Here is a 24,403-nt window from a genome sequence, read left to right on the forward strand (position 1 = left end):
TCGTAGTGTATAAATTTAAACCCGCGTAGTATATTCTATAGCGCGTGCATCAGATATCGTAGTGTATAAATTTAAACCCGCGTAGTATATTCCATAGTGCATGCATCAGATATCGTAGTGTATAGATTTTAACCCGCGTAGTATATTCCATAGTGCATGCATCAGATATCGTAGTGTATAAATTTAAATCCGCTTAGTACATTCCATAGTGCATGCATCAGATATCGTATTGTATAGATTTAAACCCGCGTAGTACATTCCAAACAGATAAGAGAAACTATAAAAAGTTGTAGAACGCTGCAAAGAGCCACAATTTCACAAAGATAACTGCAGTAATAGCACCCCCCCCCCCAAAGAAAAAACAACAAACAACAACAACAAATATTGAGGATATAGAACCCAAAACTGTTTTTCAAACTCTGGTGGAAAACTAGTCGTGTAAAACAGCTAAACAAGGATAAAGCTTGTGAGTTTAAACTCACACTGCCCTAGGAGCAGAGTACCATTCACCCTCAACCATTTATTTATGTAGTGACAACAGTAAATTCCTTTTGTAGATGTTTTTTTGTTTTTTTGTAGTGCAATTACTTTTCTTATCGAACTTAAATTTACTGTCTGTATTTATGCATATATCATCATCCAACGTTAGAGTCCTCAGGTGGATCAGCGGTAAGTTTATGAACTTACAACGCTAAAACCCAGGGTTAGAGACTCGTGTTGGACAGAGTACAGATAGCCTACTGTGTAACTTTGCAATAAGAAAATAACAAAACTGGGATGAAATTATTATGAAAACAAAATTTCCAGTTCTGTTTCATGTTATAGAAACTAGAGGAGGTTTACAGTAAAATCTATAGCATTAAAGGAAATCGCCCTCTTCCGGTTAATACGAGTTAACGATCGGCCCAGTGAGTCCGTATAGGTAAATGTGAACAATCGCCTGGATAATTGTACTTAGCTTACGGAAGTGAAACAGTGGGAGGTGGTGTGTTCCGGAATTTTTTTATGTTTTTTGTCAAGCATGACTAGTACATAGAATTCAAAAACAAAAGCAAATAGTTTTACTTTCTCATTTGCTCCATTTCCTTCCTTTCGTCTTTGTGAATAATATCGTGAAAAAAAGGACGAGTTAATAACTTGATTACATTATTTTGAGAGGTTTTAATGAAGGAAAACTGAAGAAGGCCGATATGTTTATTTTCCCGTTTTTCTTGTATTTCTATCATAAGTTATACAAGTGCAATATTAAAAAAAAATTGTGAAATCGTATTACATAAATTTTAAGGCAGATACCAAACACTTCTGAACGGTAGATTACAACAAACATTGTAGGTAGTTTATTAAGTAGTTCAAAATCGCTTTCCTGTCACTTGTACAAGTAGTGGTAAGCTGTAGTTTTCTATCACTGTTAAAATGTGAATACTTTACGGACTAAGCATTTACGTAATAACTTGCTTAATTTTAACTAGGTCATTTTTTAATGTTGATAACAAAGCCAAAAACTACCATATCAGTGAAATAGGCGAATTCTTAAAATATCTTTGATAATAAATACGCAAAAATTAAAAATTATTTTATTTTTAAAAAGATACAAGGAGATATAATTAATTACTTTGTGCCATTCCACTTAACGAATTTACTAACTGGACAAAATTTGCAATCTATATAATAATACGCTTTGTTAGTCTGCCTGTTACGGAAATGACGTGTGCGCGCATGCGTGTTTAGATAATAAGGTGCGCGCTTATTATCATAACAAATAAAAACTGAATATTATTATTATTATTATGAGACTAGTAGAGACCCGCAAGACATTTGAGCTCAGATTAGTGTCTTTAATGCAACACTACTTCTTTAAGTACAGGATTTATAGAATAATACAAAATAATTCTAATAGCAGACACCGAAATTTTGTCATACTATAATTCTGCTCCTGGTACGCCTTATAAGCATGCGCAATAAGAATTTTACCCAGAAAAACAGTGCAAGCACCTGCTTGCGCCAGAGAGCTGGAAAGTTCTATGAACAAATCACTACAACTGCTATATGAACGAAGGAATAACAAAAAAAAAGGTAGATGTAAATATTCTTTGTTAACCATTTTGTACAATAACATTAAAAGCTTGAAGTTTTCAAAAAGGTCTGACGTTAGGTCCTAGAATCACATTAAGTTTATTTACAAATAGTATTAAGTAAGGTATAATTTAGTCTTAACTAAGCTAATGTTAAAAACGTACACGGTACAGTGTTAATTTCTCTCTATATCTAACTGAGGCCTAACATTAGTTAAGGTTTTATAAAGTACGACCTAAATATAAGTGGACTTGCACATTTCGGTGTATAATATTACATTTCGTTTGTATTATTCTACAAATCGTACATTTAAAAAAAATACTGTTGCAATAAAGATACTAATTTTACAGGAAATATTTTGAGGGTTTCTGCTAGTATTTAACATTAAGTTTCTAATAACTCCACCTTCACGAGAAGATGGTTTTGTTATGGATATACGGTAAACCTAGAGGGAAGGCAGCTAGTTAATAGCACCCACCGCCAACTCTGGGCTACTCTAATCAAATAGTAGGATTTGACTGTAGTTCTTAATGCACTCACGTTCCCAAATAGCGGAAAGTAGTTTTTTTTAGCGGATAGGACGTAAACAATGGATTCTCTGTTTCACAATCCACTATTGCACTTCTGGACCCCTTAGGATAAAGCAAAGTAAGCAATCAGCGATAAGATAAAAAACAACAAGCTAACAAGGAACAAAGTTGCAGTTATCAGAGGAAAGGATAAGCCGAATTCTGCCAGCGTCAGATCAATAATCACCAGACACACACATCTATAGATGCTGTTCATATTTAGCTGTACTGGTTAGATGAAACTTTGAGTTTAAACAACGACCTTACATCCTACTTCAGTAAGGAAACACATTATGCTAATAAGTTGGCAAACAACGATTTATAAGTATAATGAAGTGTTTTATTTTGGGGGAACAGACCAATGTTCTGTCGAAACATTTAGTAAGTCCCCTCTAAAATATAATCACTTCATTATACTTAAGTCGTTGACATTACATCAAGTTTTACTGGAGTATGTTCGTTTTATACAAGTTGACTATCGTGTGGTGATGTATCCTCCAAATTCTTTTGCTCAGCAGGAACACATTTATAAGCAAACAAACACAATTTAAGTACATATATATAACAAAAAGTAACAATAATTCGTACATGAACTGTACCTAAAAGAAAACTTCTTAACGAACTGGAAACGTTGCCCTGAAAACAGCACATTGTAAAAAAAAAGAAAAAAAAAGTCCATAAATTTAACGGTAAAAGTACAACAAATCATGAAGTAAACACCATTTTTTGTACGCTACATATATATTTCAAGTTAAAACTAAAAACAAAGAAATAGAGTTATTCTAAGTGATCAATAAATAAATCAGTTTTGTCTATTTCACAACAGAGGAAGGATTTCTATTACCAGAATAAATTTATTGTAACAACGGAAAAAATCAGGAACAACAACAACGTTAGTTGTGAATGAAAAGGTAGGAACCAAAACAACAAGGTTTAAAATAAAACGGTTACACAGAGAGAGAGAGAGATCGTGGACAGTTCGATAAGCTGCAACATTCCCCATCAGCTCTCCAACCCAACGAACCAAAACTAGCTCCCCTACAGTACCAACCCAATCACAGTTTATAATTTATTTACAATTAGTCCAGGGATCCACATCCCAGCTCTCTGTTACAGTAATTTAGTAGGCTATAGTTATTTACAATTAGTCCAGGGATTCACATCCCAGCTCTCTGTTACAGTAGTTTAGTAGGCTATAGTTATTTACAATTAGTCCACGTATTCACATCCCAGCTCTCTGTTACAGTAGTTTAGTAGGCTATAGATCTTTATACACCCCGTTAAAACGTAATGATAATAAAATATTTAATTTTCTATACTACATGAGGCTTGGGTGCTAATGTGAAGCGAATGGTTATTGTAAAAGTAGAAGAGTTACACAAATTTAAAGAAAGTAGTGCCTACCTTATGTTTGTATACTCTTAAAATACAACAGCTTTAGTTTTACAGAATACATATTTTATGCGGTTTATATGTTGATTTCTAGTATCTAAAATACGACTATTTTAACAGTTTTCTTTTTCTCAAATGCTTATCGTCTTTACCTTAAGGAGGCGTTGTAGTTCTGACTCTATCATCCTCTATCACTGGAGTTAGTGGAGTCTAGACACATCACGTTCTCAGAACTCGGTGAGAAGAAGGCATGGTCAGCGAGTTCAAACGATTTACAGAGTTTGTAGCAGTATCTGCTGTGACAAATGGTCTGTCAAGTAGTTAGCTTTAAAATTATTATTATTTTGTCAACCAATATGTATATATATTCTGGGAAGCTGCGCTCATTCATATTGCTGAGGTAAGGGTGCATTGAATGGATGAATTTATATGGGTAACACTAATCTTAGTTATTTTTGTATAAATACCATGAACTTAATTGTAGATGTGACTGATAACGCGAAATAGACGTGATGTTGAGTGTTTGCATGAGATAACCAAAGTTTAAGGTTCATGTATGTATATATAGTTTTACCATTAGTTTAATTAACGCGTGCAGCACGGGTGTTACCCCCCCCCCCCCAGTTGTTATAGTGGTAGTTTCTATCAATAGCTTAAAACTTCACATACAGTTTCTCGTCTTATGCATATAAAGTGCATACTGTAGAACTGTACACAAAAAAGAGCCATTTGTACGCTGTAGTTTTAAACGTGTATTACTCACAAAGGGAGGAGGGAGAGTAAAAGTTTTGTTTTGAAATACATAGAAATTTTAAACCATTAATTTGTAAAATTATTTATAGCGAATTTCAAAAAGAGCACCATATGGTTTTCTTTATGTGAACGATTGAATAACATCTGCATTCCTCCCTCTCAACAATATCGTTCATTTTATAAATTAAATTGACGTTGTGCAAACCAGACTCGCACGTGGTTAGTCTTGTGTTGTACAGTCATTCTATGTATTTTGTTTCTTTAACAAAAGGGAAAATATTGTTACAATACCGGTACATTAACTGAGCTAAAATACTAAATTACTATCTTAGTATTGTGTACGTGTTTTACATGAACCTACAGGGACAATAACTTTTATTTATCTTAGAAAAACTAACTAGTTAACGATCAAATCTGGTTCGATTTTTAAACGTTTCGTTTCTACAGGTAATTTAAGTTTCATATTCATGAATTCTGAGTTACTTTCATCAGTATATAAAAAAGAAACCTATTGAATTAATTGTAAACCTATCTAGCTTTTTAATAGCAATCAAGGAATATTTTATCGCAACGTTATTTTTACACGGTATATCACGAAAAAAAAATCCCTGAGCTTCAGTCAATTTAAGTCAACGTATAACGTATGAAGAGAGACAAAGTTTCAAGGTTTTTTGTTGGTTTTTTTCTTTTGTTTATTCATTCAGTCTGAGATGGTTGTAACGTTTACATTTTAAATGTGACGCAACATATAACTCTAGAGTCTGGAGCAAAAGCTATTAAGTCTAATCAATACACCGCAAGAGACTGGAAATACATTACATTTTAATTAGTTGAGTGAACAAAGAAACAAAAGCGAACGAAATAGAAACAAGTCTGCCGCTGGGTCAGTACCATGTTCCTTCCTATCTTGATACTGTACACCACAGGGTTCAAAAGCTTGGTCTCGTCGCTTGAGTGCAGATTTAAACACAGGAAGGAAGTGGTGATAGGTGTGGCGAGTAGCAGTGGTTAGGCTTGACCACGTCGCCCAACCTCCTGCTGGAAGCTTTTACTTTCGTGGTAAGAAAAAAATTAATTGTATGGTAGCAGAGGTGTATTATTATTATTATTACCCCCCCCCCCATGATATTTCAAAAACAATTTACTGTCAACGATCTTCTGATCCTGAACAGTAACAACATGAATGTCAGATACATTTTATAAGGTAGGTCAGATGTCTAATGACGAATTTAACTGATCTTCCCCAAAATACTCTTCGTTTCGTTGCTTCCGAACCATCCCATCCAAGAAATCATTATTAGCACTGCGCATGATCGTGCTAGTTGCCTCGTGTGAGCCTGTAAAGTGGGATTTTGTTTGTTTTTATTATGAATTTGTAATATTTGGATGTAATGTTTCCTTGTTACCATTTCTACTCAAAGGTTTGTCCGCAGCAGGGAGGCTACGAAAAATTGCAATCATGGGTAATTTGTTCAGTTTAAATAGTTTTATGTCTATATTATTTACCTCTAATATATAGCTCCAACACCATTAATTACATTAATTGTTAATAGGCATTTAAACCAGCACTATAAAACAATAATGAACTTATTATAAAATAAGTATTAAAGATATTTTGGTAGAGTTCCCATTGCAAGTCCTAGTTGTCACTTTAAATCTATACATTAAACCTAGTCCCAAAATCCGCGACTATTCTCAAGTATTACCTGCGGCTATCGTTTCCAAGTGGCCAAATTTCGTGGGAAAACCAAGTTCATGAATATGGTGATAAAGGTTTTGAATGGAATTGGAATTTTAAATTTTCAACCTGGATAGCACTTTATGTGCACGTGGATTAACTGGCCAGGTCAGTTTATTTGTTATTAAACACAAGGATGCACAATGAGCTATTTGTGCTATGTCCACCAGGGTATCGAAACACGGTTTTAACATTATAAGCCTTCAAGCTTACCTCTTAGTCAGGTCAAAGAGGCCAATAAGGTTCAGTTACAGCAGTTCATAGTTTTGAATTATTGATCAAAAGGAAGGCAACCAGCGAGCAGCACCCGCCGTCTCAAGAGCTTTGTCTGGCTCTTTGAAACGAATAGTGGGATTTACGCCCACTTTTATTGAGCATATAGGTGCCCGTTCATGTCTTGAACCTTGAACCCTTCAAACTGCTTCCATTAGGTCAAGTCCAGCCCAGAATGAAAAGAGAACTACCACTAAAGCGATCGAAGCGTTTCAACGGCTGTTTATAGCAAATTAGTTAACACTTTGATTATGTGTAGTAATGTCACTAAGCTAGAAATATATGATTAGATTCAAATATTAATTAAGATCAGTGACAGCAATAATAATATAATCAATTTTATGATGAACTAAAAGTCTTCTGCCGTACTCTTGAATCGCAAATTCAGGTGAAAATTATACACAGGCTTATTTTTCTGCCATCTTTATAGATAAATACGTCCCAGTGAAAGCTTTTTTTTAATTGTTTATAGTACTTGTCATATCAGTATAATTTTTTTTTATACCATTACCCAAAAAATATTTCACCAATGGACTATTTTCTCAGATTTAAAGAAGTATTCGTGCATTTATTTCCAAAATCTAAATCAACATATGCATATATAATGTACGATTTTTAATCAATTTTCTTGCGTAGTTAGTTATCTTTCAGAAGATTTAATTCATGTTAATATCACACTTTAAAGGCTAAAACAAAGTGCATTTATTTTGACCAGTTTTGCAGACAGCATACGATCACGACAAAACCTATATAGATAAGCGTGTTTATTGTCCAAGATATTTAGCTTAGTTTGAACAAAGCTATTCGTGACACAGATCACATATAAGAAGGTAGTTTGTTGCAGTGTCGTAAGGTGTGTTTGTGTGTCATTACGAAAATTATCTTTCCCTCGATGCCAGGTAAATTATGTTGAGGTACGCGCACTCCAGCGGTAAGCAAAGGTCGGAGGCTAACGACACAGTAGCAGAAGTGTAAGTTATACAGCTTACTGTGGGAAATTGATCTACCTGTCACCCAAGGTCAGCAATAAGGTGAGCACGTGACTCCGAAAAATCCCTCAAGCACTTTCCCACAGTAGCACTTAATCTTTCTCATGACCAACTAATATGATACTGTTACACATCCGATCAAACTATAGACAAGTAAAGGAAAAATAGTTTTTGAAGTGCAATGTGTGAACACATAATAATACTAATAATAACAACAACAACATCAGATGAAAGCTACTAATTCACTTAAATGTGGATTTATTTCTACAGGTAAGTTTAATATTCAAATTCAGTGTAAAAAAAGAAACATATCTAGCTTTTTAATAGCAATCAAAGAATACTTTGTCGCGATAGATCTGGCAAACGTTATTTTTACACGAGATAACACATGAATATAACAAAAAAAAATCCCCTCAGCTATGCATTCATTCAGTTGCAGATGGTCATAACGTTTACAAAACAAAGCAAATAAACACTTTAATTTTGGAATACAGCACGTGCAGATCCCGTTTATTTTCTGATATTCATCTTTCAAATAAATATTTCAAAATACCTATACATATATTTCGGCGAATTAATAAGACGAAATAAATATTAATTTATTAATAATAATAAAAAAAACCTTTATACTTAACGATACATTTCAAAAGTTTAAATATTTATTATTGTTACCATTACATTTCCAAGGTATTTAGTTATGAAAAAGAAACGCGAAACATATTTCGTCACAGCAACCCAAATCACTATAATCTCCTATTATTAGTCTCTTTGTTTCAGAAAAAAAAAAAAATGTTCACTATTATTTTACATGAGGTCTAAAATATAGCTATTACGGTAGTTTCAAATTCCATAAATTTAAGTATTACTTGTTGATCTGCCTTAGTGAGGAATTTTTGGTTATTAAGCACAAAGGTATACAATGAACTTTCGGTGCACGGGTATCGAAACATGGTTTTTAACGTTATAAGCTTTAAGACTTTATCGATGTGCCACTGGTGCAGGCCTTTGTGAAGATTATCATTTTGGTAAAACACCCTATAATTTGCAATACTGTTTTATTCATACAATCACGCCAATAGATTACGATAAATGTATTGATTTAATGCACGTTGCTTATCTGTGCAAGTATCAAACTTTGTATTCGGGACCGACAGAAATTAATATACAACTATTGTTGTCAAACCGTACTCTTTAGTAGTAATTGCATCATTTCTTTTCAGAAACGACACAAGTGCTCTTATTTAAAAGCGAATCAAGATTGGGATTATACAGCAATTCTATTCCTTCATTTGCGGAACTGATTTGTTTCGCGGAAGTTTGTGCAAAGCACCATAGGCATTACCTGCGCAAGCCGTCCCTAATCTTGAACTGATAGATCTCTAGAGAGAAGACAGCTAGTCTACTCTTGGGATATTCTTATTGGATAAAGGCATTTGACCGCCACTCCTATAACGCACCCACAGACTCAAAATGCACAGCTTGTTTCCTTGACAACGGGACCTGAGCCGTAGACCATTACATTCACCATCCGGAACGCTGTAGTCTAGTTGTCTTCCATCTAGTCTAACATTTCCAAATGGGAACGACTAATGTAGACAGTCTTTGTATAGCTTTGCGCGACTATCGAAACCAAACAGACAATCACAGAAACTTTCGGCCGCGCATGACACAAGAACTTCTAAATCTACTTAATGATTCGTCTAGACTCAAAGTTATGTACAGAAATATCGTCAGTGAATATTAAACACTAGCTGCTTTAATGTAAATGTTTTTACTTACAATGTATTATTATTTTTATCAGTAAAAACTGCCTCGTAAATTCTGTACTCGTATACCATTTGTTTCAAAACCGGAAGATAAAAAAAACTACCCCCATTCACTTAGTTCGATATGAGGTTGGGAGAATTCCTCATATTTTTAAACAATGTTTTAAAATAAATAATGGTACTTGTTCGAAGTTTGAATTCGAATAAACCGTACACGTATTCTTTTAAGAATCTGAGATTTACTTAAGTTGATGTACATTTATCTTAAACACATGTAACCAAGATCTTCAGAATTCAACCCATCCCACTGTTAATTGCCACACATAATTTGTATATCAGATACAATTGTAGAAGGTTTAACGTTGCATTGAAAATACACTTGTATAAACTGAGTACCCGCGTAAGAGCATCGAAGGTCTTTAATGCCCAATTTTACGATCTTAACCTGCCCAAGGCTAACTCAACTAGTAAATATGTCTGTTCTCTGTTAGCTTGAAGCAATTTTCTATTCTGTTCTGATGCAATCGTCCAAGATTACCTTAGTGTTATCAATGAAACCGTAGGAATAAGACAACACCAGGAGCTACAAGCATGACTTACAAAGATTATTAAATTCCAATACTTACACTAACCATCAGTTTAAACCAGCGTTTCTCAAACTGAGATCCCGACCCAAAAGTAGGTCAAAAGGAGGGGGTCGCGAGATCATAAAAAATATTGCGATAACGGATATTTTAGAGTATATACAGTAATTTGCTATCACTGTGTGTGTGGGTAAGAGGGGGTGGATGCCACAGCCTGAAACATTTTTTAGAAGGGCCCAAAAAGTTTGATAACTTCTGGTTTAAAAGATAAATATGGCGACTTACATAACTTTAAGAGATCGTCTGTAACAAACACGAGGCATATGGAGTACACGTTTAGGCGATATGCTCGGACTGGTAATTGGTGAAATGTAATTTCTAGGGTGATCATTAGTGTTATTAACAGGACTACTAGACTTAGAAATTCTTATCCAGCGCTTGCTCTTTGATTATTCGACATATTCAGGAATGGAAATAGGTGATGTAAATAGTAGAGTGGTGAAACAAATCTTTGGCAACTGAGTTTGGAATGAGTTTTTGATTCGGTGTTGTGTGATGATATTTGGTTTTTACTTCGTTTGTTGTTGTTGTTTTAAGAATACAGGTTTCAGTTTTGTGCGTGAATTCACTGAGTATCTGCTGTTAGTCAGGAGTGAGACCGTAAAGATGCATATTTTTTTTTCTTATCGAGATTATTAACAGTTGTTTAAAACAAGTTTTATTGATGTTTAAAAGTTTGATGCCACGTTTTACAAAAAATAACTTTCGTCTAATCCTACTGTGATTGGTGGAAGGTTTTGCTCTGTATGCTGTTATGAAGACATCACATGTTGGCACTACCGTGTCTTGATACAGTTTTCGAAATTTCTGAAAATGGAATACGTCATATGACGTATCTTCAATACTATTAGGGGAAATTTCATTGAAGGAAAGAGGAAAATGAGAACACAACAGCCCAAAACTGGCTAGAATTCTTGTTTCACTGGAAATAGCAAACCGATGAGCAACACGAGAGCGATTGGACGATTTTTTTTATTAGTTGTAGAAGAAAGAAATGGGAACTCGGACATTTTAGCAGGAGAAGGCGACACAGTCGATGACAGGAGCTATAGTGCTAATAATACACACACACACACGCGCACACACACACACACACACACACACACATCAATAATAAGATCCAACTTAAACATACTTACTAAACACCAAAATATTACATCACTCCCTAATCGTGAAATACTTAGCCTCGTCTTCTCTTGTATCTTTCTTCCAACTTCAGATCCTACTAACTCGTGTCAATTTTCCTATAAAAACTCCACTGTCAATCCAAACTCGAGCCCTATCTTTGCCATTCTTTTTATAAACCTTGTGCTCCAGGTCTAAAATCCTTTACTCCTCACAATTTTCAACATTCTTCCTCCCCACTTTTGGAACTCGTCCTCTGTTCCTGTGGTAAAAGATGGTGATTTACATGTTTAGGGAGGACGCTAGAAATGGCGAGCTTGAAGTATAGCCTTAGGCTACAAGCGTGCGTGCTACAGCGTTTTGAAGTTTTAAGAAGTCTTCGGTAATTCTATAAATCTTTTCCAGGTCGCTAGACTCACAATGAATGATGAAATAGCGGAGAATTAGGGAAGGGTGCATATTTACGACATCGTTTAGAGTAGATCCACTAACAAATTAGGCGAGAATAAAGTGTCCAGGAAGAAAACTTAAGTATTCGTTTTTATACATTAAAAAAAAAAAAGTCACGTAAAATATCGTTTATGTTCCTGACAGTAATGACAATAAAAAAACACATTCAATCACAAAAGAGTTTGGTAAGTCACATTAAAAAACAACGATGAAAATACAAAAAATATTTTAACAATCCTTTAACTTTGTGTTTCACTCTCGCTAGAAAGCATCAAAAGATGACGATTCGAAATATGGGGGACTAAACCTCCTGCGTAAGAATTCAAAGGCAGGAGGAGTCTTTGTGTTAGTTTTTTTTTTGGCAGGATTTTCAATATTGAAATTTTGGCTTTAAACTGTATTTAATTGTTTGTAAAAGGTACAAAAAGAAATATGTGGTATATAGTAATACCTTCTCTATGTTCTAAGTTGTCAATATATATCTTAGCAGGTCCCCCCTCCTCCCTTCTCACACAAAAATGGCAAAATGTCATTCAACCACACACACACACATACACACACACATTCATAAAACGCGAATATTTTGAGAAACTACACACATATACAAATAACTTATTTGAAACTACATGTACATTGGTTAAGTTTGCATTGAAAATATATATGGCGAGTACCGTTATAATGGTTTTTATTGTTGGTCAGGTTCTTTTTGATCATTTGGTAAAACATAATAACATAAAGTCCACTTCACTTAACAACAACAAAAGTATTATTTCAAGTTCAACGTTTAGAGTAACCAATGTTCACCGATAGGCCTTATTCCACATATAAACTACATTTGACATAAATTCCACTTACTGATTTCGTATCTTTGTTTCTTCGTCTAAACATAAACTTAATAATTACAACACTGAACTAAATGGAAAGCAGTAACAAACTGCATGTACTGATTAATCATTCACCGATTAACATATTCACTAATACAGTCTAGCCTAATTGTTTCCTAAACTTCTGAGAAAATTCCACATAGGAAGGTCATGGCTATTGCGTTACGTCAGTTTCCGGCTAAACAACAATACTGAGTACTAAGTTTCTTTTATTTTAATGTTACGATTGGTTTGTTTTTGATGGATTCCGACCGCCATTGCACAGCGGTAAGTATGCAGAATTATAACGCTAAAAATCTGGTTTCGATATCCGTGGTTGGCACAGTACAGATAGCCCATTGCAGAGGCGTTAGAAACAGGGGTGTTGTACCCCACTTTTACATATTTGATTTATATAGCAACTGTAAATTACATTACTATATTAATTTTCTGGGGACCATTCCCCCAGACTCCTCTAGATTGAAAAAGCAACTCCTTATATTTTCATTCTCTCCCCACTTTGCAACTCCTTCCTACAGCTCTGGCCCTTAACTATAAATAAACAAACAGACTGTTAGATTTCACTCAAAGCTACACGAGAGCTACCTGCGCTAACCGTTCCTTATTTTGAGGTGACAGACTAAAAAAAGAAGGCAACTAGTGATTATCACCCATCGCTAATTCATGGGCGTCCGCAGGAATGGGCAAGGGGGTCACTTGACCCCGCCCTGGATTTTCAAAAAGAAAAAAAAATACTAGATATGTAAAATTATTATTCCATATTATTGAAAATAAGGTATTTATATTTCGATTTCATATTTTTTTTCAAACTTGAGTTACTTGACCCCCTCCCCTAATTCTTTTTCTGCGGGCGCCCTTGTTCATATAAAGCTTGTAATACGTTACTTTGAATAACTTAAAGTTTTATATTTGAAGTTTATATTTTGATTTTTGAGCACAAGTACTAAAAGGGATCTGCGTCACTTAATTTGTATATCGTTAAATATTTATTTATTATGTCTAAAGTTATATAAGGCTAAAACTTTTTTTAGGTTATAAAAGCGTTATACGATAAAAATAAGTTTTATAAACTCAGAAATGAGAGAGCATTCGAATTTTACTTATTTAAATAGCATGATGTATGAGCGTGTGAACAAGTGCAACAACAACAAAAAAAGGTCACCATTTACTATTATCCTAAGTGTATGTAAGCTTCCATCTTGAAAAGCTACTCAATAGTAAAAAAAGTGTGAATTGTTTATTAAATGTCTGTCAACTGACAACCCTACAATAGAAGAAACGCGGCAAAGATCACGCGTCAACTACTTCTCTATTGTATGCAGCCTACAAAAAAATAAAATAAATCAGAAACTTATTTTATCTTTAAAAATGCAAGTGTCTTCATACCCATTTAACATGTGATAAAGCAACACATTATGTTTTGCAATGTAAATCGAGGAAAAAATTATTAAAAATAGAAACATATCATATAGGTAGATTAGTAATGTCGTAGTGTACACCAGATACTGAATAAAGTAACTTTAGGAAGGACTATAGACTGCTGGAAGAGTTTGTTCTTGACCTTACCAAGCATAAAAACTATTCCATAGGATTGGAAACTTTACAGTACAAGATCTAAATTGTTTGGGTCCGTGGAAAGTACTGCTTGAGTGTGAAAAACGTTCAGTTGTTAATATAAAAGATATTTAGTAAAGTAGGAGTTGAACTTTTTGACTGGACGGACAAACAACTTTTCTACTTCTGGTTGTACACTGTAAACAAACTGTGTTGTAAATATTAAAAAGTAAAAAAAGGTTGCGTTATTTCGCAAATACAAAATTCGTGTATTTCAAACAGAGACGTCTATGAACTATAATAAAACACACAAATGACGTCAGCAAAGTTTATAATTCTAGGTCCCTTCCGGTATTCATTTCGCGCCAAATGTCTTGTGACGTTTTACTTGTTACCGATCCTTAAACAACTTTCTGTAAATTCGACATTGTTGTAAGATTTCTTTCGATAGGGCCCCCAGTGGCTCAGCGGTAAGTCTGAATGCTTATGACGTTGGAAACCAGGTTTCGATACCTGTGGAGAGCACATCACAGATAGCCCATTGTGTAACTATTCGCTTAAATACAAATAAAGTTAATAAAGTCTTTCAATGAAGAGCCTTGTCAACAACGTTAAACGCTTCACAAACATGGAAGATCTAAGATAGGATCTAATTAATCTAGAACTTTGAAAAACTCTACTCATTGGTTAGAACAGTCACTGGAACACATGAGCATCCTGACAGCAATGTATACATTCGGGTAAGATGATGCTAAATCATTTTTGAAAATAAAGCGCAGTATTCCAAGAGCGTCAAATACTTCCGAGAGATTTGTAGTTGAACTTTGAATTACAACTACTAAATCAATTCAGTCAACATTCGACTTAGCTCCATCGGCGCAGGACAGTGATAGTGATAAATCCACGTAGAGTTTTAGCAGGACAGTGATAGAGCTAAATCTATGTAAAATTTTACTAGTTCACAGCATTCTACACGTTTAAACAATTCTACGTCACACAGGAATCAAGAGACTTTGTATGCAAGTACAAAGCAACCCAAAACTGTTTCTAAAATTCATTAAAGCACAATCTGCTAAAAAATGTAAAAATTTACGTTTTGGACGGTTGTTTTTCATTTTCAAATCTGCGATTAGTAAAACGCTTCTTTTGTCTGGCACGAGCATCCGGTAACACTAGAACAAGAAATTATTCTACCAGTTTTTTTTAACGATTGCCATTACATAATTGAAATATTTTTTTTCTGTATTTATAAGGATTTGCCATACGTCACTGGCTAAATTACCAGTAATATCAATGCTCATAGTTGAGCCCTGCATTTTATTGCCGACAAGCAAATCATATCATTCAAATTCAAATGCTAATAAATAATGCCTCAGAATAGGCTGCAGTATCCGTTGTAGTTACCTCCAGTTTCATATATGCTGCCATATCTTGTGTTGGTAAAGTCATATTTATAAAAGGCTTCAAAACAGCTCATCTGCCACTTGCTCACGTAATGTTGGTACCAAATCTTTAATGAAAACAGTTTTTGACCAGTTACAAAAAATTTATAGGATCACACAGTACAAAGGTTAAAATAATGATCTTTATTACACTCTTAATTCGCGGATTCAGCTCTTTTACCGATAGTAACGACCACGCTATTTATTCACCTCTCATGAAGTTGTACAAAATATTCTTTCTGTGTCACGTTTTATCTTAAATCGACTAAAACTACCACTTTTGTGTACACACGACGAATAATACTCTCTCAACTTGTTTGGATGCGAGAATAAGTAAACAGAAGATAAAAATTCACAATATGTGATATATAATCCAAAAGGGGTAATAAACGTATCTATAATTACTACAGTATACTCTAACAAAAATAAATTACAAAATGATAAAGCCACAGAAAAGTATCGCAAGAAATAATATATATATATTTTTTGCTTTTAGCAAATTATGGTATTTAATTAATTTACAGAAACGATTACTTACTATTAACGTTCAACAATAGCCAACATGTGCATATCTCTAAAACAGACATTCCCAACCTGGGGTACATAGGGGTCTGAGAGTATAACCGTGGTCTACACTTTACATGGTGTTTTAATTTAATCAGACAAAGAGAGCAAAGTGGCTCACATAAATATACGTGGAGTTCAATTTATCGATGTTATCAATACTATAAGATCCTCATGCAGTCCACACATACAGATTTTATAATAAAATAATATAAAATCAATATAATCTTATCAATTTTTGATCCTTAATTGTTAGGGATACATGGGAACCTGTCAAAATGTCCAAGGCCAAGGGATACATGGGAACCTGTCAGAATACCCAAGGCCAAGGGGTACATGGGAACCTGTCAAAATGCCCAAGGGGTACAGAGGAACAAAAAGGTTGGGAATCCCTGCTCTAAAGGACACAGAGATAAGACGTGTATTCCGATATCTGGTATCGATTTCCAATATATTTTAAGTAAGGACTATATGCCAAATTTTAGTTATTTTTCTTTTATTCTCTATTTTATGTTATTACAAGGTCAGTTTTTTTTTTCACTGTTAAAATTAAGATTTCCCCATTTGCGGTTTACCGTAGGCAAGAATGATCGTCGGGTGATTTGCAACTAAAACTCTTTCCGAAGCCATTTTATTTTGGATGAGTGCAATCAGCTGGACAACAGAGTAAGTGCACTTTTCCCCGGTTTTCCTTTTCTTTTTTGTTATTGAATGCAGTGGTACAAGTAGAAGCATTATGTACATCTGTTTGCTGTCGTATATGACAAGTGTTATATAGAAATTGTTGCACACTACTGACCTAGAATGCCTCTAGCCAAGTAAATGTATAGTCACTAAGAGGATACCCAGAGAGTGCAGCACGTGGTACAAGTAGAAGCATTATGTACATCTGTTTGCTGTCGTATATGACAAGTGTTATATAAAAATTGTTGCAGACTACTGACCTAGAATGCCTCTAGCCAAGTAAATGTAAAGTCACTAAGAGGATACCCAGAGAGTGCAACACCTGCCCCACAGTGATTTTATTAAATAATACCTAAATAATACACCAAATAACCTCTTAGTCTCAAAAATGTAGGTCCAGGTGCCAAGATCCTCTATCTCAATTTGTTCTCCAGTATTGACTGTTTTTCGAAATATCCACTGGCGTCCATTTTAACGAAGAAGGTCGACCTTCAGTGTGACCTTGACCTTTGCCGTGCATTCACCAAATATTAACCAAATAGTTCGTGGGAGACAATCAACCTTTGTGCCAAAGTTGACGAAAATTAGATAAGAATTTTTCAATTTATTTTGCACAAACCTACAGAAAGATTCCCGCCTGGCCGTGACCGACTTATTAAATTCACTAACTGTGGCTGTACATAAGTGCTTGCTTTCCATCTTCTGGGCGCCTACAGTATTTCTGTCGGTTTCTTATTCCTAAGTAATATCATCTGGTGTTTAGCCAGTAAAAGTTTCTCATATTTTCTTATTGTAGGAGTTTTAAAAAAAATCTCTGGCCAGTAAACACACAATACTATGTAGGTACTCAAAAGTGATGTAAAGGTTAGTATGTAGCGATTTCATCAATATTTGGTAGAAATTTCCAACTATTGGTCTGGTAGTAAGCAAAGTTCACCTTGACATTTGTATCTAATATTCTAAAAACGGAAAAGATCCTAGCATAGTATCCAGCAGTAATCATGAATCATTTGAAAAAGTTTCGTGAAATACCGCGTACCATTTTTGGAAATTTTATTCACCCATTGACCCATTAGAATGCATGAATATTTTGTGTTGTTACATTCCCTTCCCAAAAGCAATCAATTTTCGGTAACATCACTACTTTATAAACGCCAATAATGTCAAAAAGTAGTTTTGATACATGCGTTTCCATTTGCGACTTTAAATATGCTAAGGTTATCACGTAACATCCTGATCTCCATATTCCAAATCTTGTTAATATAACGTACTCAACCCTCCGTGAACTGGTAAAGGTTACTTTACTAGTCCTTTTAGAGAAGAAAGTTAATTATTTATAGTTTATACATCAAAAATCAAAGTAACGCATCCTACCCTGACTTTTTTTTTAAATTTTACAATAGCTATGGAGAAGTATTGATCAAAACATAACAATAAATCTTAAAATATACACTTTTTCTGTTAAAATAAACTGTGAAAGTACTATACAAGTTGTACAATAAGTTATACAACTTGAAAGACATGTCAATACAGGTGCACAGTGATTTGTTTCAGTTCTATTTCAAGTACTTCTTTATAAAAAAGATGGGACTGACATTACAGTATGTGGAAAGAAAGGCTAGAACCTACGCACCTAATAAGCAGTTTGAAAAGAGCTCAATAAATCAGTCCTTTAGCAAAAATTGGTTATATTCTTAAAAATATAAACGTATTATCTTCTCTCAACACGTTTCATAACAAAAAAAATGGTGGTAATTTGTTTTCCTGGATTGAAGAACCCGTATGCAACAAATCATGGGCTATAAACATATAGTGCGTCCGAAACAAGAAAGGATGTGAAGGAGAACTCCTACACGATTCTTCTCTTTCAATGCGTCAGCAGAAAAATCTTGATTAATTAGCTCCTGTTGTATCGGAAGCTACCGTAAATAACCCATGATGGCAATCAAAAAACAAACCTGCTTTGCTATTTCAATACTAAAAAGAAGTTAATATAACATTCTTACAAACTTTAAAAAAAAAATCAAATGGAAAAAGGAGCATTTAAAAGACATACAATTGTCATTTGGAAAACCAATGCGTTCTGTTCTATATTTTCAGTAATAACGTATAGACTTTAGTTACATTTTCTAAAATTGTTTTAAAATACACGGTCAAAATTAACACATACAATTTCATAGTAATCACCTAAAAGAAAACTAGACAGATGCATTTTATAGCTAGTTTAAGCACAAAGTTCATCGAATCTTTCCGGCCCTTCATCTATTAATTAATTAAAATTATTTAGCTTCAAATACTGGTACACTTCAATTTACTATTACGTATGTAATTAAAGGATATCCTGTATACAGAAATATTAGGTAAAGTAATAGCTAATAGTGTCATAATATAGTTTTTGTTGTAATATAAAACAAGTATGACTAAAGTTTAACGTATAATATAAATGAACATGTTTTAGGTATGCTTGAAAAGATGATACAAATTGTATAGATATTTAAGTTAAATTCAACCAATGGAGCGTTTGACCATCAAAGACCAGACATAACAGCGCTTTATCAGAAAGAAAGACGATAAGCTGTGAAAAAAAAAGTCGACAAAAGTTGATCGCTAGTTGTTCGTTGGCCATTGGCCTTTTAACTGGAAGAAACAGCCAGCTGGTAATTAGCTGCTAGTTGATCATTTAGACTGACTGTTAATAGTAAATTATAAAACTTGTGTGTGAAGAAGAATACGTTACAGTTGGTCATTTGGAATGTCAGTAGTTTGTTGAATTTCGCTCAAAGTTATTCGAGGGTTACCAGCGCTGGATATCCCTAGTTTCAAAGTGCTACACTTAAGAAAAGGCAGGAAATAAACATTATCCGCCGCCAACTCGTAGGCTATTCTAATCTAAAGTGTTGGGCGCCATTTTGTTTGTTTTTTGGCCGTAATAAGGCTCCAACCACGAAACCTCGGCCCCACAGTCTGGCACGTTAACCATTGGGCTACGCTCGGCCCGACTGTCAGTAGTAAACTTTTAATTAGCCATTTGGAGTGTCAACAGTAAATTGATATTTGAGATTCGAAAAGTCAACTGGTAATTAGCTGACAGTTGGCAATTTCAAACTTATGTTTGTCCATTTGGACTGTCAATAGTAAACTGGCAGCTGGACATTCGATTGATTTTGAATGACTATTGCAGACTACCTTTGTATTTAAAATCCTACTTCTCATTATAAATAGGTGGCTTAAATTGTCATAAATATTTAACGTTCTGTGTGTGTCGCAGTATTTAATTATTCAGGAACAGTAACACAAATATGTTACTATTACTTTATAAGTTGCGTTTGCTCGCCTCAGTCGAACAAAGACCAGTATACGTACACACACACACACACACACCCTAAAGGTGTTTATAGCTCGTAACATTCAACAGAGCTTTTTTAGCCTTTGCACAGAAACAAACCAACTGTAAGTGAGCCTGATATCATTCTATCTACAGCTGCTGTCTATTCAGAGCACGCTGAGCTTGTACATCCCATTCACATCTTTTTTATCCCTCCTGCAGGGACGCACGCCAAGGGATCACTTTACACCTAGCGCTTGCGTACACCACTTCAACACTCCAAGGGATTTCATTCCCTACATGGCAAGTTCATCAAAAACACTTTTACTGTATTTCAAACAAGATTTTTGTTTTCAACACTAATGTTAGAATAGTTTGTTGTTGTTGTTTGTATATATTCAATGATATTTAACAATATTCAGAAAGGTTTCACAATAGCAATAAAAGGCATGTATGTTTATTAAAAAATTATCATCGTACGTCTCTCTCTCACACACACAAATTCTAAACATTAGGGGCACCAAAAAACAACAACAATACATCTTGATATTAAAAATGATTCCGCCATATTCTTTCAAACAATAATACCACTGTCAACAAATCCGTGTATCTTTCGAATGATCAAAACTTAGTTAAAACAAAAGTACAATCATATGCATACCTACAAATCTTCTGCATTACGTTTGGGTGTATCGTATCGATGTATTGTATTTTTTTTTATATTAACATACACTAATGGTATCGCTTTCTTGGAGTCGAACAAGAACAACGGGAAACAAAATGAATTGATCGCAACGCTATAAAACACCAGGCCAGTACATCGGACCTTCGTTTGATGTTGGGTGAATATCACGAATTTAAATACTGGTTTACTTTTACCGATATTCAGCATTTTATTAATTAATAATACTGCCTCAAAATACTCCTGTTGCCGAGACACAAAAAACAACAACATTTCTTGCATAGGCAATGCATATAAAATGCTACTCGAGCAATATAATCAATGGATTAACATACATTATGCATTTCAATTTGCCTCATTATTAGCAGTTATTCTTTTTTTTTTTAGACCTCCAAAGAATTTTTTTTAAGAGAGATATGAAGAAATTGTCTTTTATTAAGCCCAATAATAAAAAATGTCCTTGGGATAACTTGAGAGAGATGTTTTAACACGAATTATGACATGATTACAAGTATAAGGAAAACCGTAACTCACCAGTAGAACTTTCTTCGGAAAGATCACTCATTGACGGAACTTTCTGCATGGATCCGATGGATCGGGGCACACATGAATCATCGTTGATCGGTTCTTGTTTGATGGCATGTGATGGGAACAAATCATGTGAAGCGCGGTCACACGCACCGTAGTCCATCTCGAATTTTATCTGTAAAAAAAAAAAAAGTCTTTATATGTAAATTACATATTTAAGATTGTATCTAAACTGCGAGAAAAAAGTATTTGCTTGCTTGTTTCTTGTTGAGCGAGGAGATGCGCATTAGATTATCTGGGCCCATTGCAGGGATTAAGCCCCGAATTTTAGCGTTATAAGCCCTCAAGATTACCGCTGAATCGCCGTAGGAAGGGAAAATATTTAAATCTAAGCCACATTTTTTCACTTCTATAGTTTTTTCGTTTCTTTTTTACCCACATACGAAACCAACGTTACGTTTATTCTAGAAAATTAGACAGAAGCAGAAAAACATTGCAAGCAGGCTTTGCAACTACCACGGTGATGATTTTGTTTCGCAAATTCAAAATAATCGTCTCCACAAATGTCATCGTGTCAACTCAAACAATATGCAAAGTAATACTATTTAAACCGTCAATAAATCATCCGAATTAACTATGACTCGTACTTCAGAAGCTGCTTAGTTACTTTCAAATTGGAAGTAGAGACTTTCAACTTTGTTGGATTCCCGACATTAAAGTCATTATTGAGCGAAAATACCAAGGACAAACGATCCATGGGGTTTAATACTTTTTTGGGGGAGGGGGTGAAAGGCTATATATCTAATAGGCTTTCGTTTTTCGGGGCAGATTCATAAGTTGGTATTATTGTACCTTATAAATTTTCACTGCACACTGTGCTTCATAACATGACAGATTTATTCGTATTGGGTATTTGCGCGTGAGCGTTCCACGTGCTTGACACATGTGAAAGTATATTTAACTGCACTGTTTCTATGAATTGTCTCTTTTATGAGTCAGATGGTTTCAGTGCTTGGTTTACAACATACTTTGTCTTAAGGAGCAATATAGCACTCTCGCAAGGCTAAAACGTTCGATAATTTTGGCCATAAAAACTTCTGAATTATTCCTTATGGCAAGTTTTAAAACGTTTTTTTCCCCTACAGTAATAATGACCCGATATTCTAAAATGGAACTTTAAGAGATTATATAGGATTAATCACATTTTATAAGAATATGTATACGTTAATGCAGAGATGTGTTGCTACAGATACTAATCGTGGCTTCAAAAGTCACACGCTTAGTACCTATATTGGTGAACTGATCCAATTACAATACCAATAGAGTAAACTTGTATCTGGAGAAATGTGCCACAACTTTTTCTGGGAAGGAATATTCGTATAGCTAGACTATTGTGAAACGATACAGAGTCAAAGAACGTAACACTTTCAAGGGAGTTTAACGCTCTAGGAAGCTGAAAAACTGACATAACAGCCTCCGAAACCACATCCCAATCCAATCTGAGTAACGACCTCATCACCAAAGTGAAGGTTGTAGTAACGAAAGAGAACCTTACAACCTAAAAAGCCAATACAACGAAGTTGGCCATGTCTATTACTACCATAGTACGATTAAAAAATAAAGGTCATAAATTAGGATTTGAAGTTAAAGAAGGTTTACAAATCGAAAGTTCATAAGGTTCCAACCACATCTCGAAATCAAAGTCTCTTTTCACAGAAACGCTGGCCGAAGAAACTGTAATTACAGAAACTACACACTTGTCAAGTGTTCCCTATGCAGCTAAAATGGACTTTTATGTCGTTGGTCCGTTTAAACGTGGCCATGAAAGCCTAAATCTATTTATATGAAATTGTCTATGGAAAGTCTGTCAAGTTGTGTGGCCCAAGAATGAACTGCCCGTCCTTCACAGAGGCTTGTTGCAATATAAACAGGAGTTGAGTAACGATGCGTAATAACGACTATCAGACTGAGAATGATCGACGATGGAGAAAGTAATTCCAACAGGTATTATGATACCCGGCACCGTTCTTATAAGTACGATTAACTAAAGTATTCTAGAAACCAAAGAGCAAAGTGGGAAGACAGTAATTATCAGTCAATAAACATGGATTAGCCGAATATCAAGGCAAAGTTGAACATGAAGGAATTTAATTGCACTATATTTGAAAAGGTCCATTTCTTAAAATGGCCTGCTCAAGAATTAATACCACAGCAGGAAAGTTAATTCATATAATGAATGGTACTAGATCTGAATATATTCAGCCAGATATCACCTGATGGTAGTGGTTTGGTGAAGGTTGCAAGCTAAAATGAAGCCCATTGTCAATATCACAGTTGCTATTAGAAGCCTTTTGATGAGCGGGTGAAACTATTGAAAAAGAGTGCGGTTTTGAGAGAGAGGCGCGTGTGTAAGTTACTTTTCATTTTGATAATATTTCATGGATATCAGCTCGGTAACTATCGCACCTAAAGATAAAAAGTTCGGTGTGCCACGAAAAATAAAAATATCAGTCAAGATTCTAAACTGAAGAGTGAGCAAGCTTAAGTTCGATAACTGTTTGTAGAGGGCACTGATGATTGGAAGTTGTTCATTAAGCAACGTCAGGATGATTAATCTAAGAATGATATTATTTTCTTGAGAAAAAGAGCAGGATAATCACATTTGCAAAAATAACTAATTGTATTTTGGCACTTGTGTATAAAGATAAACTCATAAATAATATTCAACGTTAAAATTGGTACACAATTAAAAATATTTTATTTAGGCCTATCTATGGCCTTCTAAAAGTTGACGACTCTACATGTTTTCTGAGGATGACGTTTTAATTGTGTACCAGTTTTAACGTTGAATATTATTTATGATTTTAACTTTATACACAAGTGCCAAAATACAATTAGTTATTTTTGCAAATGTGATTTTCCTGCTCTTTTTCTCAAGAAAATAATATCATTCTTAGATTAATCATCC

The 24,403-nt window shown here is 34.5% G+C and overlaps 1 protein-coding gene across 2 annotated transcripts in view; it reads right to left on the reverse strand.

Moving 5' to 3' along the window:
- LOC106463041 (ETS-like protein pointed) overlaps window positions 1–24,403 on the reverse strand; it is an 89,091-nt gene that overhangs the window by 47,369 nt on the left and 17,319 nt on the right. For both annotated transcript variants that reach the window (XM_022390450.1, XM_013923011.2), the window contains one exon: window positions 21,442–21,610. In XM_022390450.1, the coding sequence (XP_022246158.1) occupies window positions 21,442–21,610 (169 nt within the window). The remainder of the gene's footprint in view (window positions 1–21,441; window positions 21,611–24,403) is intronic.

This window comes from Limulus polyphemus, unplaced genomic scaffold (genome assembly GCF_000517525.1).
Source record: "Limulus polyphemus unplaced genomic scaffold, Limulus_polyphemus-2.1.2 Scaffold1310, whole genome shotgun sequence".
Lineage (NCBI taxonomy): Eukaryota > Metazoa > Arthropoda > Merostomata > Xiphosura > Limulidae > Limulus > Limulus polyphemus.